The sequence below is a fragment of the Stenella coeruleoalba genome (genome assembly GCF_951394435.1).
Source record: "Stenella coeruleoalba genome assembly, chromosome: 3".
Taxonomy (NCBI): Eukaryota; Metazoa; Chordata; class Mammalia; order Artiodactyla; family Delphinidae; genus Stenella; species Stenella coeruleoalba.
In genome coordinates this window covers 57716862-57744326 of record NC_137148.1, presented here as the reverse complement: position 1 = coordinate 57744326, position 27465 = coordinate 57716862, and the positions used below count along the sequence as shown (strand labels likewise).

The 27465-nt window shown below is 39.6% G+C and overlaps 1 protein-coding gene across 7 annotated transcripts in view; it reads right to left on the bottom strand.

The window, feature by feature from the left end:
- Positions 1-27465, bottom strand: part of ARHGEF28 (Rho guanine nucleotide exchange factor 28) — a 309493-nt gene that overhangs the window by 47919 nt on the left and 234109 nt on the right. For all 7 annotated transcript variants that reach the window (XM_079917337.1, XM_079917335.1, XM_079917334.1 and 4 more), the window contains 5 exons: positions 17672-17794; positions 16345-16462; positions 12944-13198; positions 11294-11370; positions 240-418 (listed from right to left, as the gene is read on the bottom strand). In XM_079917337.1, the coding sequence (XP_079773463.1) occupies positions 240-418; positions 11294-11370; positions 12944-13198; positions 16345-16462; positions 17672-17794 (752 nt within the window). The remainder of the gene's footprint in view (positions 1-239; positions 419-11293; positions 11371-12943; positions 13199-16344; positions 16463-17671; positions 17795-27465) is intronic.

The following is a 27465-nucleotide window of genomic DNA, read 5'->3' as shown; positions in this document are numbered from 1 at the left end:
GAGCCATGAGCGGCAGCAAGATGGGCAGGATTCACACAGGCAGAGGGAGACAGGGCGTTACAGGCAGGAAGGCATGGAGGAAAAAGGTGCAGATGAGGGGCTACTGCAGGCCGGGGCAGGGGGTGGGGAGCAGACCCTTCTGGCTGAGGCTAAGTTTTCATTCAGGGGAGACACAGTTGGAATATTTTCCCCAATGGAACAAGTCCATTGCCTCAATAATGGACAGAAGGAAACGTTACCTTTCTACTGCCTGTTGGATCCGCCTCATCCAGGTATTCCGTTCCTCCTTGGAGTTGGTATGAATTTCATACATCTCAGGACCAGCAGATGAAGCACTGATCAGAAACATTCCTCTCTCCTCATTCGCAACTTCCCTAGCAATGAGCTTCTGAAGGGAAATGACTGATGGCTTCTGATCCTGCAGAAAATAGGATGAGGTGCAGATGAAACAGTATCCTATTTAAAGCAAGGGTTTCACAAAACACAGTAGCTAAGGAAAGCAACAGTATTAGGCAAATCTTATTTCACTTCAACCTCTTCTCTTCCACAGAAGAGCTGTGGAAGTTCATAAGATTTCCAATGAAAAGGTTATGCTGAAGAGAGGATGGAAAAAGAAGACACAGGAGAATGTTTGTCCTTAAGAACTGGTGGTTTAAAAGGATATCTTTTAAAAAGACAGAACAATCAGAGCAGTAAGAAAAAAATATCAAAACTGTTGTAGTCAGGGATGGAGAGATTTTTCTAGAAGGGCATGGTATAGGAAACAGTGTATCAAATATTACAAAGAGATTACGAGGGTTGGAAGACCTACAGAGTCCACTGGATTTGGCAGTTAACAGTAACACTGTTTCAATAAGCTGATGGGTACAGAACCCCAAGTACCAAAGAGTAAACTGTAAATATGAAAGGTAACACTGGGGAGGCAAGGGCTTCCCTGGTGGCGCAGTGGTTAGGAATCCACCTGCCAATGCAGGGGACACAGGTTTTGAGTCCTGGTCTGGGAAGATCCCACATGCTGCAGAGCAACTAAGCCCGTCCGCCGCAACTCCTGAGCCTGCGAGGCACAACTCCTGAAGCCCGGGCGCCTAGAGACCATACTCTGCAACAAGAGAAGCCACCACAATGAGAAGCCCACGCACCGCAACGAAGAGTAGCCCCCGCTCACTGCAACTAGAGAATGCCTGTGCACAGCAACGAAGACCCAACCCAGCCAAAAATAAATAAATTAAATAAATTAATTTAAAAAAAAGAAAGAAAGAAAGAATGGGGAGGCAAGACCTCAGATTCCCCAGAACCAATGTCTACTGCTATTGTAGTACTGAGCACAATAGCCTCACTGCAACCTGCAAATGCCTCTTGTTCCCACCAACCAGGTGAGCCCTTGGTGGGCAGGAATGGGTCTAATCCATCTTCATATGCCTAACCCAATGTTTTGAATAGAGTAGGCAACTCAATAAATGTCAGTAGAACTATATTTGGCATAATTCCATCAGAGAGAAATAGGAACAAAGTCTAAAATTTGGCATCGAAGCCATGATTAAATCACCTTTTCTATCAACATTTACTATGATCCTTCAATGCCCCATTCTAAGCACTAGGGATTCAAAGATGAATAAGACACTGATAATACTAATTTGGGTAGGTAGTTATGGTTGAAAATGATGGCCAAAAGAATGCCGGCAGGATGAACAGTTTGGGGGCTAAATATGAAGAATCTTCTTCGGTTTGTGGCTTCTACCACTGTTTACAGAGTTGGTTGCAGCATGTGGTTTTGCTTCTTGGACTCTTGGACTGAGCGACGCCTTTATCCAGAACACACTGCTCCATCCCTCTCTGCTGACTCCTTGGTGCTGACACGTCGGCTTTCCCGGCATCACCCAGCTTTACCACATCTGAAGTTGCTTGCGAGGGTATGGCCAGAGGACGTCTTCATTCTATCTTCATCCAATTCTTAAGAGTAGCAAATACAAAAAAGCAACCCATGCTGGGACAGACTACTGATCTACCCAGTCCTGCTCACTGCCTCTGCTCATGGAAGTAAAAGCCACTTAGTGGCAGAGCCCTTGGAACACTGCCTGTTCTAATTAGGGACAGCCCCTGAGCACTGTTAACATCCCTTATTCGAATATGGATCTACTATCTAAGACCTTATCTGCTTTCCTTCTTGCAAAGCACAGTTTTAACTTCCTCAGCTTACAAGGTCAGTAGCCTCTATACATAAAGAGGCAGAGTAGCTTTGAATACACACACACACACACACATATGTATATATAACTATTTGAACTAGTTGTTTAGTGTTGCAGGAGAGGAGGTGGTGGCGTCAGATATTTTAAAAATGAAAAATAGGTCAGTGGGTAGAACGTAGCATTAATTAAACCACCACAGACCAGGAGGCATCAGGGACATGGCCATGATTATTCAAACTAATCACACATGGACACTAGAGATGATCAAGAATTCAAATTAAATCTCTAGGAATGGAGGTAACCTGTCTACTTTGGAGACAGATGTTAAAAACTAGGGATGCAGGGCTTCCCTGGTGGCGCAGTGGTTGAGCGTCCGCCTGCTGATGCAGGGGACACAGGTTCGTGCCCTGGTCTGGGAAGATCCCACATGCCGTGGAGCGGCTGGGCCCATGAGCCATGGCCGCTGAGCCTGCGCATCCGGAGCCTGTGCTCCGCAGCGGGAGAGGCCACAACAGTGAGAGGCCCACATACCGCAAAAAAAACAAACAAAAACCCCACAAAACTAGTGATGCAAAGGCCTAACTCAGCCTGCAGAGAGCTTTTCTTTGTACCACAGCACTTTGACAAAAGATTTTTAAAAATAATTGCCAGCCTTTAAAAACTGAGCATTTCACTGTTTTAAAAACTCTAGATTTCTGAGTTTTGGGAGAAAGCAGAAGATTGGCAATCCTGGGCCCATAGCTTCATTTTAAACAACAGGCGACAGCTGAGCCATCCCTGCCCTCTTTGAGACAGGGCATGAATTCACCAGTTCACTGTGGTCCCTACCACTCTCTATCAGCTCCTTGATAGCAAGAGTCTGGTCCAGTTTACTCATTTACATTTCCTGCCCAATCCCTGTAGACACTGGAGTTGACAACCTCTGCCCAAGGGAAAGAGGAAAAGGAACTGCTATATTCAGCCTCATTGTTACACCATATCCACTGGTGATTCCATAAAGTGGCTGATTCTATTAGTGAATCACTCCATTCAGGATTCCACTGTGATAACAAGGTCTTAAGGTCACTTCATATTGAACTTGCACTTGCACATCTACACATTCACTTTGTTTTTTTTTATTGTTCATTCATTTTGAAACTACCTTCTTTGATATTCAAGAGGTCCTCCTAGATTCAGTATTCCAGGATTTAGTGAACACATGTACCTTTTCCTACTCATTTCTAGAGCTGGTCCTACTCCCATTTCCAGAGTCCTCTTTAAAAAACAACAAAATTCTCTTGTAAGGAACCTATTCCAACCTCTGGCTACTTTCAGCTGCTTATCTTCTTGGCCATTTTCAAATTCATCATGTCTTCTGCAACACGTAGCAAGTTAAGAATTTACTAAAGAAAAGTTTCAAACAGCACAAGGAGCAGAGCATCTCACCTGTGGTCATCAGCATGACGATACCTTTCTAAAATACTATGGCGAGTACTAGGAAATCCAGATATTTGTATACTCCTAGCTAATGCGTCAACTCTCTCATGCTGTTAACTACAAAGTAAGATACCTGGGTTTGTGTCCACTAAATGTACATGATGCAACTAAAAAGCATAGGATTGAACAGTAGTGTGCATTGACTCTCAGAATGACGCTTTCTCTTTTGCTCCCTGACATCGACAAGGCCTTGACTGGCCTTTATGAAGACAGCTATGTGGCAGACTAACATTGTCAGGAAACAGTATCAGAACCATCTTACTACTGTCCATAGCCAAACACATTATACCAAGAGGACCTAAGTTGTGGCTGCCTCCATCCTGACATTTGGTGGATTGCATTCCTAGTGTCCCACTTAATGGCAAATGTGCTCTAAGGGTGGCACCAATAACTCTTCAGGAGATCAGATAAGAGGGGAGGGCAGACAGCAGAAGCAAGAAGAACTACAATCCTGCAGCCTGTGGAACAAAAACCACATTCACAGAAAGGTAGAGAAGATGAAAAGGCAGAAGGCTATGTACCAGATGAAGGAGCAAGATAACCCCAGAAAAACAACTAAATGAAGTGGAGATAGGCAACCTTCCAGAAAAAGAATTCAGAATGATAGTGAAGATGATACAGTACCTCAGAAAAAGAATGGAGGCAAAGATCGAGAAGATGTAAGAAATGTTTAACAAAGACCTAGAAGAATTAAAGAACAAACACCTAGAAGAATTAAAGAACAAACAAACAGAGATGAACAATACAATAACTCAAATGAAAAATAAACTAGAAGGAATCAGTAGGAGAATAACTGAGGCAGAAGAATGGATAAGTGACTTGGAAGACAATGGTAGAATTCCCTGTTGCAGAACAGAATAAAGAAAAAAGGAATAAAAAGAAATGAAGAGGTCCCTAATAAGGGACCTCTGGGACAACATTAAATGCAACAACATTTGCATTATAGGGGTCCCAGAAGGAGAAGAGAGAGAGAAAGGACCTGAGAAAATATTTGAAGAGATTATAGTCGAAAACTTCCCTAACATGTGAAAGGAAATAGCCACCCAAGTCCAGAAAGTGCAGAGAGTCCCAGGCAGGATAAACACAAGGAGAAACATGCCGAGACATATAGTAATCAAATTGACAAAAATTAAAGACAAAGAAAAATTATTGAAAGCAACAAGGGAAAAATGACAAAAAACATACAAGGGAACTCCCATAAGGTTAACAGCTGATTTCTCAGCAGAAACTCTACAAGCCAGAAGGGAGTGGCATGATATATTTAAAGTGATGAAAGGGAAGAAGCTACAACCAAGATTACACTACCAGGCAAGGATCTCATTCAGGTTCGACAGAGAAATCAAAAGCTTTACATACAGGCAAAAGCTAACAGAATTCAGCACCACCAAACCAGCTCTACAACAAATGCGAAAAGAACTTCTCTAAGTGGGAAAAACAAGAGAAGAAAAGGACCTACAAAAACAAACCCATAACAATTAAGAAAATGGTAACAGGAACATACATATTGATAATTACCTTAAACGTGAATGGATTAAATGCTCAAACCAAAAGACACAGGCTCGCTGAATGGGTACAAAAATAAGACCCATATATATGCTGTCTACACTTCAGTGGGTCTGAAGACCCACTTCAGACCTAGGGACACATACAAACTGAAAGTGAGGGAATGGAAAAAGATATTCCATGCAAATAGAAATTAAAAGAAAGCTGGGTCAGCAAATACTCAATATCAGATAAAATAGACTTTAAAATAAAGAATGTTACAAGAGACAAGGAAGGACACTACGTAATGATCAAGGGATCAATCCAAGAAGAAGACATAACAATTATAAATATATATGCACCCAACATAGGAGCACCTCAATACATAAGTAAACTGCTAACAGCTATAAAAGAGGAAATTGACAGTAACACAGTAATAGTAGGGGACTTTAACACCTCACTTACACCAATGGACAGATCATCCAAACAGAAAATTAATAAGGAAACACAAGCTCTAAGTGACACAACAGACCAGATAGATTTAAATGATATTTATAGGACATTCCATGCAAAAACAGCAAACTACATTTTCTTCTCAAGTGCACACGGAACATTCTACAGGATAGATCACATCTTGGGTCACAAATCAAGCCTCAGTAAATTTAAGAAAATTGAAATCATATCAAGCATCTTTTCTCATCACAATGCTATGAGGTTAGAAATCAATTACAGGGAAAAAAAACATAAAAACCACAAACATATGGAGGCTAAACAATACGTTACTAAATAACCAAGGGATCACTGAAGAAATCAAAAAATACCTAGAGACAAATGACAATGAAAACATGATGATCCAAAATCTATGGGATGCAGCAAAAGCAGTTCAAAGAGGGAAGTTTATAGCAATACAAGCCTACCTCAAGAAACAAGAAACATCTCAAATAACAATCTAACCTTACACCTAAAGGAACTAGAGAAAGAAGAACAAACAAAACCCAAGGTTAGCAGAAGGAAAGAAATCATAAAGATCAGAGCAGAAATAAATGAAATAGAAACAAAGAAAACAATAGCAAAGATCAATAAAGTTAAAAGCTGGTTCTTTGACAAGATAAACAAAATTGATAAACCATTAGCCAGACTCATCAAGAAAATGAGGAGAGGACTCAAATCAATAAAATTAGAAATGAAAAAGGAGAAGTTGCAGCAGACACCACAGAAATACAAAGCATCCTAAGAGACTACTACAAGTAACTCTATGCCAATAAAATGGACAACCTGGAAGAAATGGACAAATTCTTAGAAAGGTATAACCTTCCAAGACTGAACAGGAAGAAACAGAAAATATGAACAGACCAATCACAAGTTATGAAATTGAAACTGTGATTAAAAATCTTCCAACAGGGGCTTCCCTGGTGGCGCAGTGGTTGAGAGTCCGCCTGCCGATGCAGGGGACACGGGTTCGTGCCCTGGTCCGGGAAAATCCCACATGCCGCGGAGCGGCTGGTCCTGTGAGCCATGGCCGCTGAGCCTGAGCGTCCGGCGCGTGGGAGAGGCCACAACAGTGAGAGGCCCGCGTACCGAAGGAAAAAAAAAAAAATCTTCCAACAAACAAACAAAAGTCCAGGACCAGATGGCTTCACAAGTGAATTCTATCAAACATTTAGAGAAGAGCTAACATCCATCCTTCTCAAAGTCTTCCAAAAAATTGCAGAGGAAGGAACACTCCCAAACTCATTCTATGAGGCCTCCATCACCCCGATACCAAAACCAGACAAAGATACTACAAAAATGAAAATTACAAACCAATATCATGCATGAATATAGATACAAAAATCCTCAACAAAATACTAGCAAACAGAATCCAGCAACACATTAAAAGAATCATACACCATGATCAAGTGGGATTTATCCCAGGGATGCAAGGATTCTTCAATATACACAAATCAATCAGTGTGATACACCATATTAACAAACTGAAGAATAAAAACCATATGATCATCTCAATAGATGCAGAAAAAGCTTTTGACAAAATTCAACACCAATTTATGATAAAAACTCTCCAGAAAGTGGGCATAGGGGAACCTACCTCAACATAATAAAGGCCATAATAAAGGCCACAGCAAACATCATTCTCAATGGTGAAAAACTGAAAGCATTTCCTCTAAGATCAGGAACAAGACAAGGATGTCCAACCTCATCACTATTATTCAACACAGTTTGGAAGTCCTAGCCACAGCAATCAAAGAAGAAAAAGAAATAAAAGGAATACAAATTGGAGAAGAAGAAGTAAAACTGTCACTGTTTGCAGATGACATGATACTATACATAGAGAATCCTAGAGATGCCACCAGAAAACTACTAGAGCTAATCAATGAATTTGGTAAAGTAGCAGGATACAAAAGTAATGCACAGAAATCTCTTGCTTTCCTATACACTAATGATGGAAAATCTGAAAGAGAAATTAAGGAAACACTACCATTTACCACTGCAACAAAAGAATAAAATACCTAGGAATAAAACTACCTTAGGAGACAAAAGAACTGTATGCAGAAAACTATAAGACACTGATGAAAGTAATTAAAGATGATAGAAACAGATAGAGAGATTTACCATGTTCTTGGATTGGAAGAATCAACATTGTGAAAATGACTCTACTACCCAAAACAATCTACAGATGCAATGCAATCCCTATCAAATAACCAATGGCATTTTTTACAGAACTAGAACAAAAAATCTTAAAATTTGGATGGAGACACAAAAGACCCCAAATAGCCAAAGCAGTCTTGAGGGAAAAAAACGGAGCGAATCAGACTCCCTGACTTCAGACTATACTACAAAGCTACAGTAATGAAGACAATATGGTACTGGCACAAAAAACAGAAATATACATCAACGGAACAGGATAGAAAGCCCAGAGATAAACCCACGCACCTATGGTCAACTATTCTATGACAAAGGAGGAAGGATATACAATGGAGAAAAGACAGTCTCTTCAATAAGTGGTGCTAGGAAAACTGGACAGCTACATGTAAAAGAATGAAATTAAAACATTCCCTAAAACCATACACAAAAATAAACTCAAAATGGATTACAGACCTAAATGTAAGACCGGTTACTATAAAACTCTTAGAGGAAAACAGAGGAAGAACACTCTTTGACCTAAATCACAGCAAGATCTTTTTTGATCCATCCCCTAGAGTAATGGAAATAAAAACATAAATAAACAAATGGGACCTAATGAAACTTAAATGCTTTTGCAAAGCAAAGGAACTACAAACAAACAAAAAGACAACCCTCAGAATGGGAGAAAATATTTGCATATGAATCAATGGACAAAGGATTAATCTCTAAAATATATGAACAGCTCATGCAGTTCAATATTTAAAAAACAAACAACCCAATCCAAAGATGGGCAGAAGACCTAAATAGACATTTCTCCAAAGAAGACATACAGATGGCCAAGAAGCACATGAAAACCTGCTCAACATCACTAATTATTAGAGAAATGCAAATCAAAACAACAATGAGGTATCACCTCACACTGGTTAGACTGGGCATCATCAGAAAATCTACAAACAACCAATGCTGGAGAGGGTGTGGAGAAAAGGGAACCCTCTTGCACTGTTGGTGGGAATGTAAATTGATATAGCCACTACGGAGAACAGTACAGAGGTTCCTTAAAAAACTAACAGTAGAACTACCGTATGACCCAGCAATCCCACTACTGGGCATATACCCTGAGAAAACCATAATTCAAAAAGACACATGCACCCCAATGTTCATTACAGCACTATTTACAATAGCCAAGTTATGGAAGCAACCTAAATGCCCGTCGACAGATGAATGGATAAAGAAGATGTGGTACATATATAAAATTATTTATAATTTATGGCTGAATATTACTCAGCCATAAAAAGGAATGAAATTGGGTCATTTGTAGAGATGTAGATGGATCTAGAGACTGTCATACAGAGTGAAGTCAGAAAGAGTAAAGCAAATATCGTATATTAACGCATATGTGTGGAACCTAGAAAAATGGTACAGATGAACCTGTTTGCAGGGCAGAAATAGAGACACAGATGTAGAGAACAAATGTATAGACACAAAGCGGGGGAAGTGACGGTGGGGGGGGCGGGTGTGATGAATTGGGAGATTGGGATTGACATGTATACACTAATATGTATAAAATGGATAACTAATAAGAACCTGCTGTATACAAAAATAAATAAAATAAAATTCAAAAATTCAAAAAAAATGGTATATAAGCCCCCCCCCCCCAAAAAAAGAGATCAGGTAAGAGGAACAGATTCATATTTCAGGTCCTATTTTAAGTTGAGCATCACAACTTGATCTGAATCCATTTGCACATTGTCCTAGAAAACAAGATAGCTGTCTTTTTTTTTTTAATTAATTAATTAATTTATTTATTTTTGGCTGTGTTGGGTCTTCGTTTCTGTGCGAGGGCTTTCTCTAGTTGTGGCGAGCGGGGGCCACTCTTCATCACCGTGCACGGGCCTCTCACTGTCGTGGCCTCTCTTGTTGCAGAGCACAGGCTCCAGATGCGCAGGCTCAGTAGTTGTGGCTCACGGGCCTAGTTGCTCCGTGGCATGTGGGATCTTCCCAGACCAGGGCTCGAACCCGTGTCCCCTGCATCGGCAGGCAGACTGTCAACCACTGCGCCACCAGGGAAGCCCGATAGCTGTCTTTTTGCTGTGTCGAATTTTTGATCCATCAGCAGGTCACCTGGCCTATACCACCCAAGAAGCAGGATTTGCTTCTCTTTCCGGTCTTAGTTTTTGAAGAAACCTTTGTTTATAAAAATGTGGTGTGAATTTGTTTCCTCTTTCAGCATGGCCCTCACTGTCCCACAGGGCAAACAAAATGTTCCCACCTTCCTGCTTATTTTCTCTGTGTTCCTTCAGAGCATCCAAGATAATAGCAGAGACAGGTTGTTGGACAAATCAGTAGGTTGTCATGAAATATGCAATATATACAGTTCAAATGGATCAGGGCCATGGAACTAGTTTAAGGCCTCTTGTTATCCTCTGGTGTAGCTCTGTGAAATAATCTCTGACCTTTATACAACTTGGCATCACTGTGTTGATGAGAGGCAAGGTGCTGAACAGGGTGAAGAAGCCTACTGGGCCAACCTGACAAGATGGAGAGGCAGCTGAGACACTGCTCCAGCCTCTTCCTCCCCAGAATCTATCACTGAGCAGGCATGCTTCTTTGTTTTCTCTGAACGGCATAACATAAACTTCCTTAAGCTCTGAATTTGCCAAAACCAGTTGGAACTGAGGATATCTGCTAATGGTACCCAAATATCCTATCAGTCAATGGATGATAAACACTAACATTGTAAAGAAGCACCATTATACCGCCCACATTGGTACTGCATCTTAGATTCTTTCCTATAACAGGGCCTGATGCTCCATGATGCTGACAAGGGGTTGACTCATGACATCTTCCATCTTTGAGCGAGTCACTGTGGACAAGATGCTATATAAGAAATGCTATAAAATACTGGTTTTACTGCTAGTCTGAGTCTCACTCTGTGCTGGCAATGAGATAACAATAACACACTACAAAGGTAAGTGTTACATGAACAACCTTAGTATTAGTAGCCATTATGGGAGAATTAAGAAAGAATCGTCTTTACACTTTAGATACCAGGATGGTGTTCTCGTGTCTGGCAGAAGGAGCATCATAACAGTTATGAATGGAGTTGGCAGCTGGTACAGCAGGCACTGTCCAGCATTAACATTTGAGGTGCTGGGAAGTCAGGACTGCAGGGGGAGGGGGTTTCTGGAGGAAAGACCAAGATAGCCAGACAGCAGAGGGTCCCCTTGTGGGGTTTACGGCAGTGCCTATCCACCAACCAGTATCAAAGTACTTCAATATTTTCACAACTGGTTAAATTGCTGCATCAGCGGACTACCAGTCCGAGTTGCGATAAATCAATGCATAAATCATGCTTGGTTAACCCAATTGGATCCTTGCTACTGAACACTGTAATCGCTAATAATGGGACTATACCACAGGCATGAACTTGCCAATGACCATTTAATTTCACTAGGAATTTCAGGCAGTTTTCAAGGAGATGTGGGATTAAACCAATGAAAACATTCATCACACGGCCATATACTTACAACAGCTGCAAAGATGTACTTCTGGTCTTTCTCTTGTAAAAAGAGCAGCACATCAGTTAGAAGCAGAGCTAGGATATCTTCAAAGGAAAAATATTACTAGTATTAATGAAGCAAACCACAATTCAAATGCCTTTATTAAAATTCTAATTTCATGTTTAAATAATTTAAATAAACATACTAAAAATAAATACTTTTAGTCTAACTATAAAACCTTTATTAAAATGCCTGTATTATGATAGCTAAAGATATATTTTATAGATAACTCAGTAAGTAAGCTGTGTTTACGTGCATGCTTGCGTGTGTCACGGTTGGTACAGCTAAATCTCCAGCAAAATTTAATGTTGTAGCCTTCCAAATGGAAGAAAAATATTCAATAAAAAACAAGGTTCTAATAGAATGGAGCAAGCCCTTACCTTTACGGCAAAAAAGTGCTTCATTAAAAATGTTTATGGGCAGCTTCTGCCTTGAATTACTATATATACTAATCTGCTATTTTGTTCCATCTGGATCTGAGGGAAGTGTGAGGTCCTACACCTCCTTTACATACTGTTCACAAGAACCCACCTTCGCTATACCACTAACATTCTAACACAAAGTTACCCAGCTGTTCATTCCACAAAACAGATAAAGAGCAAATGACCTGGAGCGATAGGATCTACAGACTGCGGTTAATATTTTAGTTGTGGTTAATATTCTAAGTACGGTTCATGTTTAGTTGCAACACTGCAAGTTGCTGATCAGTAAGTCCTTTGGTCATTTGTTGCAAGCACTACCAAAACTTGATAATCCTTCAGTGGGTAGCAACCTTGGAGTACCTGGAATTCAACCACCTCTTCCCCTCATTGCTTACCTAAGGAAGATACTAAGACATATCAGAAACAAGAAGGTTGGGCCAGTGGTGCTTAACCCTGACTGCAGACTCACCTGGGTGCTTTGAGCATCCCTATGCCTGGGCTTCACCCCCAGACCAATAAAATCAGAACCTCTGGGAGGAGACTTGAGCATCAGTAAAATTTTTAAACTCCAGAGGCCATTCTAGGGTTTTAAATCCAGTGGCCAGTGTTGACAAAGCCTCGGACAAGGTGCTAGCTACAGAATCATTTCTTAAGGATCAGAATAAACTATTTTAGACTCTAACCAGATGAAGAGGCGGGTTAATGCCTGATAGCAAACAGCACACCAATGTCCACGTGTATATTTATGCGTTACTATGTATATTTATGCATTATATCAGTCAGTCCCAAAGATGATGTTTAGAGCTCATTTTTCCCCTCAATGGTCTGAGCTCCTGGCTGGCTTGGCACACAACAGATTCTGAGTGTGTAGGCACATTTTCCAGGATAATATTTCCATGCCAAAAATTAGCAGAATTCTCAGGTCCTTTGATTCAAACATCGCAAACTTGAAAACCCATGCGATACCTAGGAAGCCTTTTGCTTGAGGCAGCAGACTTCCCGCTAAGGTTTGTAGCGTGGGCCACCTGTGCCTATGGAAGTTTTCATCTTGATCCTACAGGGATCTTTCCACTGACCTAGGGTTTGTGTGTGGGCCTGCATCGCTGAACCAGTTTTCTTTGGAAAATCTGTCCTCTGTTAAATGAATAATGCGCGTGAACAAGAGGGAGAAATTGGTCTGTTAGAGCCACGGTACCTTTGAAACGACCCGTAGCGGTTTTCCAATAAACAAGGCCATCGTATAACAGGGTCCTTTCTTTACTCATCAGTGCCTGTTTCCTAAACACGTGGCCATTTTTAAGCTTGGTATATGTTTTGTTTTCAATCTTATTTAGGATCTCAAGCCATTTTTGTTTTTTCTCATATTCGCTGACTTTTAAATCCACAGCTGCAATCATGTCTTTAATTAAGCAAAGAGCTTTGCATAAGTCCTTCTGTTCTTCCGTGTTCTCTGCATGGGAAAAAGAAAGGACAGACACCATGAAATAAGCCAGAGCGCTAATAAGGAAGACATTTTTTTCTTTAGTTTTAAGTAAAGTTAAATACATCATCCAAACAGCAAAAATCCCAGAGCAAAAATATTGGATTAACTTCAAATATTCTATCATCACTCAGCACCCCTCCTCCCCAAAAGGATGGTTAAAATGTGTCTTTAAGAAGATTTACTTATCAGATGCTTCAGCGGAAACACTGTGACAATATGATGTCTGAATTCTAGAGACTGGTCTGACCTTCCTTCCTAGAGCAGTGAATGTGTCATATCCCAAGTTAGGCCTTCCTTCCACCTTCCCAGACACAGGTAATTAAGCAAACCCCACGCCTAGGTTCTTAGAACTTAACTGAGCTACAAGTCCAAGCTGGAGTCCTTTCCCAGAAGGGAGCTGCAGGGTGACTTGAATAGACCTTGGACTCATTTGCTTTCCTAGATCCCTCTCTCCCTAAAAAAATAACATTTAAAATTATAACTTACAACTGCATTAACATAAAGATAAAGATATTAATAATATATATTAAAACATTTTTTTCAACCTAAAAAAATGGGACCAAGGCACTGTGCAGAGTGGGTAACTCAGCCACGCTCACGCCAACAGAGTAGACAGTCATCGAATCCAGCTGTTACTCTGAAATACTGGCCAAATCTCTTATCTCTAGATTATCTTAAGAAAAACTTCTGGAGAAGTTTCTGCAACAGCTTCCTGGAGCTCTAGATGAAACCAAATTTAGCTATTTTCTATATCTGATTTAAAAAAAAACTAATTGATGTTTACTGAGGTGAATGGAACTGAAAGGGAAAGTTTCAGGAGGTCAGAAAATGCTAGGAGAGGAGAAAGAAAAACAACAGAGAAAATAAAAGATTCTCTAAGAGCCTAGAGCAGCAGAAATAAACACACAGAAATAGCAGTGAAATGGAATAAGAACAAGTCCTCCAAAGGGTCTAAACTTTCCAGGCTCTAAATGCCTCCAATAGGTACACGAGGGCTTTGTGAGAAAACCAAGGAATAGATCATGACACCAATCATTAACAAGGAAGATTTTCTCATTGCCCATGAAAAGAATATACTTCATTTACTTCACTACTTTACTATACCTGCCACCCACCTAAGGAGCACTCCCCACCATGAAAAAAAAAAAAAAGATTCTTCTTTATAAAGAGCATATTTTAAATATAGGAAAGTTGCGTAGAGAAAATCAAAGTTGAATTACAAAGTGACTTAAAGTAAGGCCAAGAAAAGGCTCCGAGTCTTCTGACCTTCAGGAATAAATTACTGTCTTTTAACCGCTTGCAACTCAAAGTGCAGCAGCGTTGGCCCCACCCGGGGGTCTTGTTAGAAATGCTTACCTTGGGTTCTACCCCAGACCTACTGAATCGGAGTCTGCATGTGAATGAGATCCCCAGGTGAGGGGTACTCCTAATGAAATTCTAAAAGCACTGCCATAAAGAGTCACATGAACCAATGTTCCCAGCAACTAGAGAGGTTGGAGAAGTCTGACCTAACTAAGGAGGCAGTGTTCGTTCAGCCACTATGACGTCTACGCCTGCAGAGCCGTAAGTTCCACTTCTCATTTCCGACACACAGCAGGCAATCACTGTGACGCACCCTACCTGGAATCTGGCATGGGATGATTCTTGGAGGAGCACTAGCTGGTCTAACACAGTCTGACAGATGATATTCTTTGAGTATTGTATTAAACTTAAGAAGGAGAATATAACCATAATATAAACTAAAAGTCTTAATTTTGTTTTCATTCTTTAACTGAGAACAAAATTATGAGGCTTTTCTCCTTCTACTGTGCTTATATTTTATGTTAAATTATAGGAAGCGGGCTTCCCTGGTGGCGCAGTGGTTGAGAGTCTGCCTGCCGATGCAGGGGACATGGGTTCGTGCCCCGGTCCAGGATGATCCCACATGCTGCAGAGCGGCTGGGCCCGTGAGCCATGGCCACTGAGCCTGCGCGTCCAGAGCCTGTGCTCCGCAACGGGAGAGGCCACAACAGTGAGAGGCCCGTGTACCGCAAAAAAAAAAAAAAAAAAATTATAGGAAGCAATACAAATGGGACATAAGGAATGGATGCTACCATTCCAGCTTGAACTTAGGTCCTAATGTAACTAAAAAAAAAAAATGGAAAGACCAAATCATGCATTTCTATTTACCGAGACCCCTTCCAAAAAAAGGATGTTAAAAGTTGACTTTTTAGAGTGGGAATTTAAGATCTCATTACCACTTTCATGATCTCCAAGTCAGTTGGTCATAATAAAGATAATAAAAACAGCTCCCAGTTATCAAGCACCTTGTTTATACCAGGCTGTGTACTGGGCACTTTCTGAGACAATCTCACTTAATCCTCACAACCATTCCACAAGATAAAGATTAGTATTCTCATTTGGTAGTGGAGAGAACTGAGGCTCATTTCATTACCTTGCCCAACTAATGAGCGGCAGAGCCAAGTATCTGCAACGGCCATGCAAGTTCACACAAGGCCAAACCAAAGCCCTTGTTAACAGAAGACACTACCATCCTAATAATTTACTCACGATCAATAAGCTAGCTTGAGGAACAGGCACTTTTATCTGTCCATTCATTGCACCGTTATATTTATTTATTGATAACCTATTCTGCACTAGCTATTGACTCTAGACCCCTCAAGGAGCTTATAGGCCAGCCATGTGCATTAACAGGTTCTTAAAGGACATCCAGATGTTAGTCCTTGAACATGATGAATTGACAGGGTCAAAAATAGCTCCTTCATAAATCATTCTCAATCTAATAAATCACTGCTGGGAAGGTAATAGGAAGATGGAGAAGAAGAGGTATTAAGGGCTGGATATGGGGGAAATACAGATGGGAAGGGTAGGGTCAAAGTATGAGGAAATCTACTTGCTTTGGGCTGCTTGGAGGAATTCAGACTATTGGCCAAGTCACATTATGAAAGATAACTTTTCAAAATGGATCCAAATCCTATGGCTTCACAGTTTTTCCATCATGAAAAATCTTTATGAATCAGGCACCCACAAGCATCTATAGCTGTTTACAACACCTCAGCTATGTTTAAAACTAAGGAAAGAGGCAAATGTTTATCCCAGAAGTCATCACTCACCCTTTGTGTACTGCAATATCCTTTCCACCAAGACAGGGTATTTTGTGATGCGCTGAGTGACCAGCAGGATGCATTCTGGAATTCCTCGGCGTCGAGCCAAAAGATTACTATTTCGGAGCTTAAAGAAAATATATATATATATGTATATATTTTTAAACTTTAATATACACAAACACTACCTGTATTTTCTTTTTAGGTAGGAATTTAATAATAAAAAGAACCTGCAACAGTATAATTCTATTCAGACATAACATGCTGCATCATTAATTAAAACTTGATACATTGCCATTAAATTGTATACTTTGAAATTAATTTCAATAATCCAACTCTCCAAGGTTAAGAAGTTTCAAGTTACACTGATGTACTTAGAGTTAATTCCAAAAATGAGCAGGTTTTAAGACTTATAAGTGCTAAGATTCATGAATAGCAGAAGTTTTGAAAAATACTCAGAAATCAAAGTCACACTTTGAACATGAGTTTGCAATTAACTGTTTGTTTTTCTAAGAGGTTTTCCTCTACATTTGTTATTATTCATCATAGCATTTAAGTTTCCTCTAATCCGGGCAACTTTTTTTCTAAATATCTCAAAGCCTTATTTTCAAGTTCTCAATACACATGTATGTTTAAAAAAAAAAAAAGGAGGAGAATCCAGTAACATGCTTAAAATGGTAGATAAAAAATTAGAATCTATGAAACTCTAAAGGACAAATCTCTTCAATAAGTAAGTAGGACACCAAAAAAATGGGATGGGAAGCATTCAATGTAAAGGCGATTTAAAAGACATAACCCCCCATGAATAATATATAAACCTTGGTCAGATCCTGATCCAATTTTATGAGCTAATGAGGGAAATTTGATTACTGCCCAGCTGTTTGAAGATATTAAAGAATTATTGTGTATTTAAGTGGAATAATACCACTGTAATTTTTAAAAGATATATTGTTCAGTGATACAAGTTATATATGAAATGATGTGCATCACAGACTTGCTTCAAATGAATCCAGTGGGGGTGGGGTAGGTTCTTTATTTTTACTGTGGTTCTTCTGATTTATAACTTGTCAAGGCATGAAAAGCTTCACAGGATATTACAAAAGTGCTCAGAAGTATGGAGAACATGGCTTCGCAAATATAAATACAAAAGTAAGTGATTTGGGAGAAATATTTTACTAACACAGAAAAAGAGGCTTTCTATCTTTGCCACAAACCTATCACTTCCTTCTTCCCTGAAAAACAGTACCTAGATGTGAAACTTGGTTAGATCACCTAAAAAACAAGTATGAACTTCATGCTGGCTTACCATTTTGTAACAGAGTTTTAAAATACTTGCCTTAATAAAATTCTGAAACTTTTTATTCTGCTGGAGTTCTTTAAAGAGGCTAACAGCCTCCTTGTGATGGCTACAGAATTCCCCATATATTTTCTTCATTTTATTTGCATTTTCTTCTGAAAACTGAGAAGAAAAACATTTCAATGATGGTTTATAAATTTAGTCAGTCCTAAACACTAAAAAGAACATGCAATTTTCATATATTTCAGTACATTCTTTGCAAATAAAGAATAAACATCCAGGAATTTCTGACCACAATCACTTCTCTTCCCCAGATTCTTTTTAAAGTAAGAGGAAGTAGTCAAGAGGTAAGAGGAAGACATCAACCTAATGTGATTATATTATATTGAACTAACTCAATTATCAATAGCCCAATGAAAAACATTTGATATCTTCTATTTTTGTGTGTTTATGCAACTTTATAATTTCAATTTATAGTTTTAATACTTTTATAGATTGAAGCGTATGGGGCACATTTGGGGATCCTCAGGAAGGTTGACATTTACATTGGGTAACTGATCATGTCCATGAACTCAGTCTTCGTTGGGAATTTAATTTTTGTCATCACAAATGGATCAACAGGCAGGTTATCATTAGCCAAGATGACAGAGAAAGATGAGTAACCAGAAGGCCAATTTATTAACTGATGGACAGAAGTAGAGATGTGGGCTGGATATTTCAATAACCTTGACCTGCAGAAAAATCTCTGTAGAAAAATCTACATGGGAACAACTTAGCAACATACGGTGGTATGGAGAGAATCAGCTGAATAATTTGAATGCTAACATTTCAGACTCTGGTGACACTATGTATACATGTGGGTAGTGAAGATCACTGTAACAGAAACCAGAACACACCTACACCTCCTTAGAAAGTACTTAAACTGTACATCCCTATCTCTGGTCTTTTCAACTGTGCTCACAGTTTTATCTATGCTTGAGGCCAATACATCTTACGAGATGATCCTTAAACCACCAACAATAATATATAGGTATAAATTTAACAAAACATACACAGGCCTTGTGTGCTGAAAACTACACAATGCTAATGAAAGAAATCAAATAAGATTTAAATAAATATACCATGTTCATAGATTGGAAGACTCAACATAGTAAAGATGTCAATTTTCCCCAAATTAATGTACAGGTTTAATGCAATTCTTATCAAATCTCAGCAAGTGTCTGTACATATAGACAAGATTATTCTAGAATTTATATCAAAAGATAAAGAAACTAGGATAAAAACAATTTTGGAAAAGAAGAATAAAGTGAAAGAACTCAGTCTAGACAATTTCAAGATTTATTCTATAACTACTGTAATTACGACTATGGAAGGATACACATAGATCAGTGGAACAAAATAGGAACCCAAAATGCCCAACAGTTTTTGACAGAAGGCAGATGCAGTTTATTGGAGGAAGGATAGCCCTTTCAACAAATGATATTGGAGCAGCTGAACATCCACAGGTCAAAAAATAATAATAATAACCTTGACCAAAGTCTCATATTTTATACAAAAAGTAACTCCAAATGGATCACAGACCTAAATATAAAACATAAAACTATAAAACTTTTAGAAAAAAAAAAAAGGAGAAAATCCTTGGGATCTCAGGCTAGACAAAGAGGTCTTAGACTTGAAATCAAAAGCATGATCCTTAAAATATGAGGGAGTCCAGGAAAAACTTTGGCCTGTGTAAGAGGTAAGAGACCATTGTTTCAAGGTGTGCGAGGAGGTGGGGATTCATAGCACTGCCTAAATGAGCTTCAGAGACAGGCGCGAGCCACGGCTATCAGCGTGGACCCCAGAGACTGGCATGAAATGCTAAGGCTGCTGCTGCAGCCACCAAGAATCTTGTGTGCAAGCACAGGTCACTATCCACACCTCCCCTCCTGGGAGCGTGTGCAGCCCGCCACTGCCAGGGTCCCGTGATCCAGGGACAACTTCCTTGGGAGAACACACGGTGCGCCTCAGGTTGTTGCAACATCACGCTGACCTCTGCTGCTGCAGGCTCGCCCCACATTCCGTACTCCTCCCTCCCCGCCGCCTGAGTGAGCCAGAGCTGGCTAATCAGCTGCTCCTTTAATTCCCTCCTGTCAGGGCAAAGAACAGACGCCAGAGGGCGACCTACACGCAGAGGAGGGGCCAAATCCGAAGCTGAACCCAGGGAGCTGTGCGAACAAAGAAGAGAAAGGGAAATCTCTCCCAGCAGCCTCAGGAGCAGCGGATTAAATCTCCACAATCAACTGGATGTACCCTGCATCTGTGAAATACCTGAATAGACAAGGAATCATCCCAAATGGAGGAGGTGGACTTTGGGAGCAACTGTACACATGGGGTTTGCTGTATGGAACTGACTAGATTCTGATTTTTATGTTTACCTTAGTATAGTTTTTAGTGCTTGTTATCATTGGTGGATTTGTTTATTGGTTTGGTTGCTCTGTTCTTTTTTTTTAATTACTTTTTAAATTTTTTTATTTTAATAACTTTTTCTTTCTTTCTTTCTTTCCTTTTTTCCTCCCTTTTCTTCTGAACCATGTAGCTGACAGGGTCTTTGTGCTCTGGCTGGATGTCAGGCCTGAGCATCTGAGGTGGGAGAGCCGAGTTCAGGACACTGGGCCACCAGAGACCTCCCGGCCCCACGTAATATCAATCGGCAAGAGCTCTCTCAGAGATCTCTGTCTCAATGCTAAGACCCAGCTCCACTCAACAACCAGCAAGTTCCAGTGCTGGACACCCCATGCCAAACAACTAGCAAGACAGGAACACAACCCCACCCATTAGCAGAGAGGCTGCCTAAAATCATAATAAGTTCACAGACACCCCAAAACACACCACCAGATACGGTCCTGTCCACCAGAAAGACAAGATCCAGCCTCATCCACCAGAACACAGGCACCAGTCCCCTCCACCAGGAAGCCTACACAACCCACTGAACCAACCTTACCCATTGGGGGCAGACACCAAAAACAATGGGAACTAAGAAACTACAGCCTGCAAAAATGAGACCCCACAAAGAAAGTTAAGCAAAATGAGAAGACAGAGAAATACACAGCAGATGAAGGAGCAAAGTAAAAACTCACCAAAGCAAACAAATGAAGAGGAAATAGGCAGTCTATCTGAAAAAGAATTCAGAGTAATGATAGAAAATGGAAATAGAATGGAGAAAATAAAAGAAATGCTTAACAAGGGCCTAGAAGAACTAAAGAGCAAACAAACAATGAACAATACAATAAATGAAATTAAAAATTCTCTAGAAGGAACCAATAGCAGAATAACTGAGGAAGAAGAATGGATAAGTGACCTGGAAGATAAAATAGTGGAAATAACTACCACAGAGCAGAATAAAGAAAAAAGAATGAAAAGAACTGAGGACAGTCTCAGAGACCTCTGGGACAACATCAAATGCACCAACATTTGAATGATAGGGGTCCCAGAAGAAGAAGAGAAAAAGAAAGGTACTGAGAAAATATTTCAAGAGATTATAGTTGAAAACTTCCCTAACATGGGAAAGGAAATAGTCAATCAAGTCCAGGAAGCACAGAGAGCCCCATACAGGATAAATCCAAGGATAAACACCTCGAGACACATATTAATCAAACTATCAAAAATTAAACACGAAGGGCTTCCCCGGTGGTGCAGTGGTTGAGAGTCCACCTGCCAATGCAGGGAACACGGGTTCGTGCCCCGGTCCAGGAAGATCCCACATGCCGCGGAGCGGCTGGGCCCGTGAGCCATGGCCGCTGAGCCTGCGCATCCAGAGCCTGTGCTCCGCAACAGGAGAGGCCACAACAGTGAGAGTCCCACGTACCACAAAAAAAATAAAGTAATTAAAAAAATAATAATAAACACGAAGAAAAAATATTAAAAGCAGCAATGGAAAAGCAACAAATAACATACAAGGGAATCCCCATAAGGTTAACAGCTGATCTTTCAGCAGAAACTCTGCAAGCCAGAAGGGAGTGGCAGGACATATTAAAAGTGATTAAAGGGAAAAACCTACAACCAAGATTACCCAGCAAGGATCTAATTCAGATTCGACGGAGAAATTAAAACCTTTACAGACAAGCAAAAGCTAACAGAAATCAGCACCACCAAACCAGCTTTACAACAAATGCTAAAGGAACTTCTCTAGGCAGGAAACACAAGGGAAGAAAAAGACCTACAATAACAAACCAAAAACAATTAAGAAAATGATAATAGGAACATACATATTGATAACTACATTAAATGTAAATGGATTAAATGCCCCAACCAAAAAACATAGACTGACTGAATGTATACAAAAACAAGGCCCGTATATATGCTGTCTACAAGAGACCCACTTCAGACCTAGGGACACATACAGACTGAAAGTCAGAGGATGGAAAAAGATATTCCATGCAAATGGAAATCAAAAGAAGGATGGAGTAGCAATTCTCATATCAGAAAAAATATACTTTAAAATAAAGACTATTACAAGAGACAAAAAAGGACACTACATAATGATCAAGGGATCAATCCAAGAAGAAGATATAACAATTTTAAATACTTATGCACACACCATAGGAGCACCTCAATACATACGGCAAATGCTAAAAGCCAAAAAAGGGGAAATTGACAGTAACACAATCATAGTAGGGGACTTTAACACCCCACTTTCAACAATGGACAGATCATCCAAAATGAAAATAAATAAGGAAACATAAGCTTTAAATGACACATTAAACAAGATGGACATATTGATATTTAAGGACATTCCATGCAAAAACAACAGAATACACTTTCTTCTCAAGTGCTCATGGAACATTCTCCAGGATAGATCATATCTTGTGTCACAAATCAAGCCTTGGTATATTTAAGAAAATTGAAATCTTTTCCAACCACAATGCTATGAGACTAGATATCAATTACAGGAAAAAAACTGTAAAAAACGCAAACACATGGAGGCTAAACAATACACTACTAAATAACCAAGATATCACTGAAGAAATCAAAGAGGAAATCAAAAAATACCTAGAAACAAATGAGAATGAAAACATGACAACCCAGAATCTATAGGATGGAGCAAAAGCAGTTCTAAGTGGGAAGTTTATAGCAATACAATCCTACTTCAAGAAACAAGAAACACCTCAAATAAACAACCTAACCTTACACCCAAAGCAATTAGAGAAAGAAGAACAAAAAAACCCCAAAGCTAGCAGAAGGAAAGAAATCATAAAAATCAGATCAGAAATAAATGAAAAAGAAATGAAGGAAACAATAGCAAAGATCAATAAGAGTAAAAGCTGGTTCTTTGAGAGGATAAACAAAATTGATAAACCATTAGCCAGACTCATCAAGAAAAAAACGGAAAAGACTTATATCAGCAGAATTAGAAATGAAAAGGGAGAAGTAACAAAAGACAGTGCAGAAATACAAAAGATCATGAGAGATTACTACAAGCAACTAAATGCCAATAAAATGGACAACTTGGAAGTAATGAACAAATTCTTAGAAAAGCACAACCTTCCAAGACTGAACCAGGAAGAAATAGAAGATATAAACAGTCCAATCACAAGCACTGAAATTGAAATTGTGATTAAAAATCTTCCAAACAAAAGCCCAGGACCAGGTGGCTTCCCAGGCGAATTCTATCAAACATTTAGAGAAGAGCTAACACCTATCCTTCTCAAACTCTTCCAAAATATAGCAGAGGGAGGAACGCTCCCAAACTCATTCTATGAGGCCACCATCACCCTGATACCAAAACCAGACAAAGATGTCACAAAGAAAGAAAACTACAGGCCAATATCACTGATGAACATAGAAGCAAAAATCCTCAACAAAATACTAGCAAACAGAATCCACCAGAACATTAAAAGGATCAAACACCATGATCAGCTGGGGATTATCCCGGAAATGCAAGGATTCTTCAATATATGCAAATCAATCAATGTGATACACCATATTAAGAACCTGAAGGATAAAAACCATAGGATAATCTCAATAGATGCAGAAAAAGCTTTTGACAAAATTCAACACCCATTTAAGATAAAAACCCTCCAGAAAGTAGGCATACAGGGAACTTACGTCAACAGAATAAAGGCCATATATGACAAACCCACAGCCAACATCGTCCTCAATGGTGAAAAACTGAAACCACTTCCACTAAGATAAGGAACAAGACAAGGTGCCCCATTCTCACCACTATTATTCAACATAGTTTTGGAAGTTTTAGAAACAGCAATCAGAGAAGAAAAAGAAATAAAAGGAATCCAAGTTGTAAAAGAAGAAGTAAAACTGTCACTGTTTGCAGATGACATGATACTATACATAGGGAATCCTAACGATGCTACCAGAAAACTACTAGAGCTAATCAATAAATTTGGTAAAGTTGCAGGATACAAAATTAATGCACAGAAATCTCTTACATTCCTATACAGTAATGATGAAAAATCTGAAAGAGAAATTAAGGAAACATTCCCATTTATCATTGCAACAAAAAGAATAAAATACCTAGGAATAAACCTACCTAAGGAGACAAAAGACCTGTATGCAGAAAACTATAAGACACTGATGAAAGAAATTAAAGATGATACAAATAGATGGAGAGATATACCATGTTATTGGATTGGAACAATCAATACTGTGAAAATGACTATACTACCCAAAGCAATCTACAGATTCAATGCAATTCCTATCAAACTACCAATGGCATTTTTCACAGAACTAGAACAAAAAATATCACAATTTGTATGGAAACACAAAGGACCCTGAATAGCCAAAACAATATTGAGAAAGAAAAATGGAGCTGGAGGAATCAGGCTCGCTGACTTCAGACTATATTACAAAGCTACAGTAATCAAGACAGTATTGTACTGGCACAAAAACAGAAATAGAGATCAATGGAACAGGAGAGAAAGCCCAGAGATAAACCCACGCACATACGGTCACCTTATCTTTGATAAAGGAGGCAAGAATATACAATGGAGAAAAGACAGCCTCTTTAATAAGTGGTGCTGGGAAAACTAGTCAGCTACATTTAAAAGAATGAAATTAGAACACTCTCTAACACCATACACAAAAATAAACGCAAAATGGATTAAAGACCTAAATGTAAGGCCAAACACTATAAAACTCTTAGAGGAAAACAGAGGCAGAACACTCTATGACATAAATCACAGCAAGATCCTTTGTGACCCACCTCCTAGAGAAATGGAAATAAAAATAAAAATAAACAGGGCTTTCCTGGTGGCGCAGTGGTTGAGAGTCTGCCTGCCAATGCAGGGGACACGGGTTCGTGCCCCGGTCTGGGAAGATCCCACATGCTGCGGAGTGGCTGGGCCCGTGAGCCATGGCCGCTGAGCCTGCGTGTCCGGAGCCTGTGCTCCGCAATGGGAGAGGCCACAACAGTGAGAGGCCCGTGTACAGCAAAAAAATAAATAAATAAATAAAATAAAATAAAGAAATGGGACCTAATGAAACTTAAAAGCTTTTGCACAGCAAAGGAAACCATAAACAAAATGAAAAGACAACCCTCAGAATTGGAGAAAATATTTGCAAATGAAGCAACTGACAAAGGATTAATCTCCAAAATATACAAGCAGCTCATGAAGCTCAATATCAAAAAAACAAACAACCCAATCCAACAATGGGCAAAGACCTAAACAGACATTTCTCCAAAGAAGATATACAGATTGCCAACAGACACATCAAAGGATGCTCAACATCACTAATCATTAGTGAAATGTAAATCAAAACTACAGTGAGGTATCACCTCACACCAGTCAGAATGGACATCATCAAAAAATCTACAAACAATAAATGCTGGAGAGGGTGTGGAGAAAAGGGAGCCGTCTTGCACGGTTGGTGGGAATGTAAATTGATACAGCCACTATGGAGAAAAGTATGGAGGTTCCCTAAAAAACTAAAAACAGAGCTACCCTACAACCCAGCAATCCCACTACTGGGCATATATCCTGAGAAAACCATAATTCAAAAAGAATCATGTACCACAATGTTCATTGCAGCACTATTTACAATAGCCAGGACATGGAAGCAACCTAAGTGTCCATTGACAGATGAGTCGATAAAGAAGATGTGACACATATATACAATGGAATATTATTCAGCCATAAAAAGAAACGAATTGAGTCATTTGGAGCGAGATGGATAGACCTAGATTCTGTCATACAAAGTGAAAATAAGTCCAAAAGAGAAAAAAAAATACGTATGCTGACACATATATATGGAATCTAAAAAAAAAAAAAAAGTGGTTCTGAAGAACTTAGGGGCAGGACAGGAACAAAGACGCAGATGTAGAGGATGGACTTGAGGACACTGGAAGGGGGAAGGGTAAGCTGGGACGAAGTGAGAGAGTGGCACTGACATATATACACTATCAAATGTAAACTAGATAGTGGGAAGCAGCTGCATAGCACAGGGAGATCAGCTGTGGGCTTTGTGACCACCTAGAGGGGTGGTATAGGGAGAGTGGGAGGGAGAGAGACGCAAGAGGGAGGAGATATGGGGATATATGTATATGTATAGCTGATTCACTTTGTTATACAGCAGAAACTAACACACCATTGTAAAGCAACTATAGTTCAATAAAGATGTTAAAAAATAAAATAAAATAAAACGAAAGACACCTCATTAACATAGCAAAAGACACTTTTTATCACTCAGCACTTAGGAAATTCAAAAGAGTTTTAAGAGCTCTGTGCCTATGGAATCAAAAAAAAAAAAGGTTCTGATGAACCGAGGGGCAGGACAGGAATAAAGATGCAGACATAAAGAATGGACTTGAGGACACGGGGAGGGGGAAGAGTAAGCTGGGACGAAGTGAGAGAGCAGCATTGACATATATACACTATGAAATGTAAAATAGATAGTGGGAAGCAGCTGCATAGCACAGGGAGATCAGCTCTGGGCTTTGTGACCACCTAGAGGGGTGGGATAGGGAGGGTGGGAGGGAGACACAAGAGGGCGGGGATATGGGAATATATGTATATGTATAGCTGATTCACTTTGTTATACAGCAGAAACTAACACAACATCGTAAAGCAATTATACTCCAATAAAGATGTTAATGAATAAATAAATAAACTGTGGTACATTCATACCCTAGTATACAACTCAACAATAAAAAGGAATGAACTACTGACATACACAGCCATCTAGATGATGCAGAGAATTGTGCTGAGTGAAAAAAAGCCAATCCAAAAGGGACATACTGTGTATATAATCTATCTAACATGCATGTAATTTATATAACTGGATTGAAATGACAAAATTATAGAAAGAACAGATTAGTGATTGCCAGCAGTTGGGGACAGGAGGGAAGTAGGTGCGGCTATAAAATGGCCAGATGAGGAATCCTCATTGTGACAGGAATGTTCTGGCGTTTTGCTGTATCCCTATCAGTATCCTGGTTGTGGTACTGTATTATAGCTCTGTAAGATATTACCATTGGGGAAAAAATAATTTTAAAATGCCACCCCCCTGACCCAATCCTATGAAACAACACACTAGGGGTTGGGAGCACAGAATACCTCGTTCTTAACAAGCTTTAGGAGATTCCTATGTACCTGAAATTGGAAAACCACTGCTATATATCAAGTATGTTCCACATGTTCAGAACTTCTCACCAACACTGCAAGTTCCCACTGACTAAATTACCATCATATTGCAGCCCAGCCTCCTGAGATCTATGGAGTCCCCGAGGTTGGAGTGTGGGATTTCCCCAGACTCTCTCATACATCCTTCAACAGCTTGCTCTCCCTCTGCTCCTACAGAGTGCCACTCCCACAGCCATTGTCTGAGGACTTTGCTAA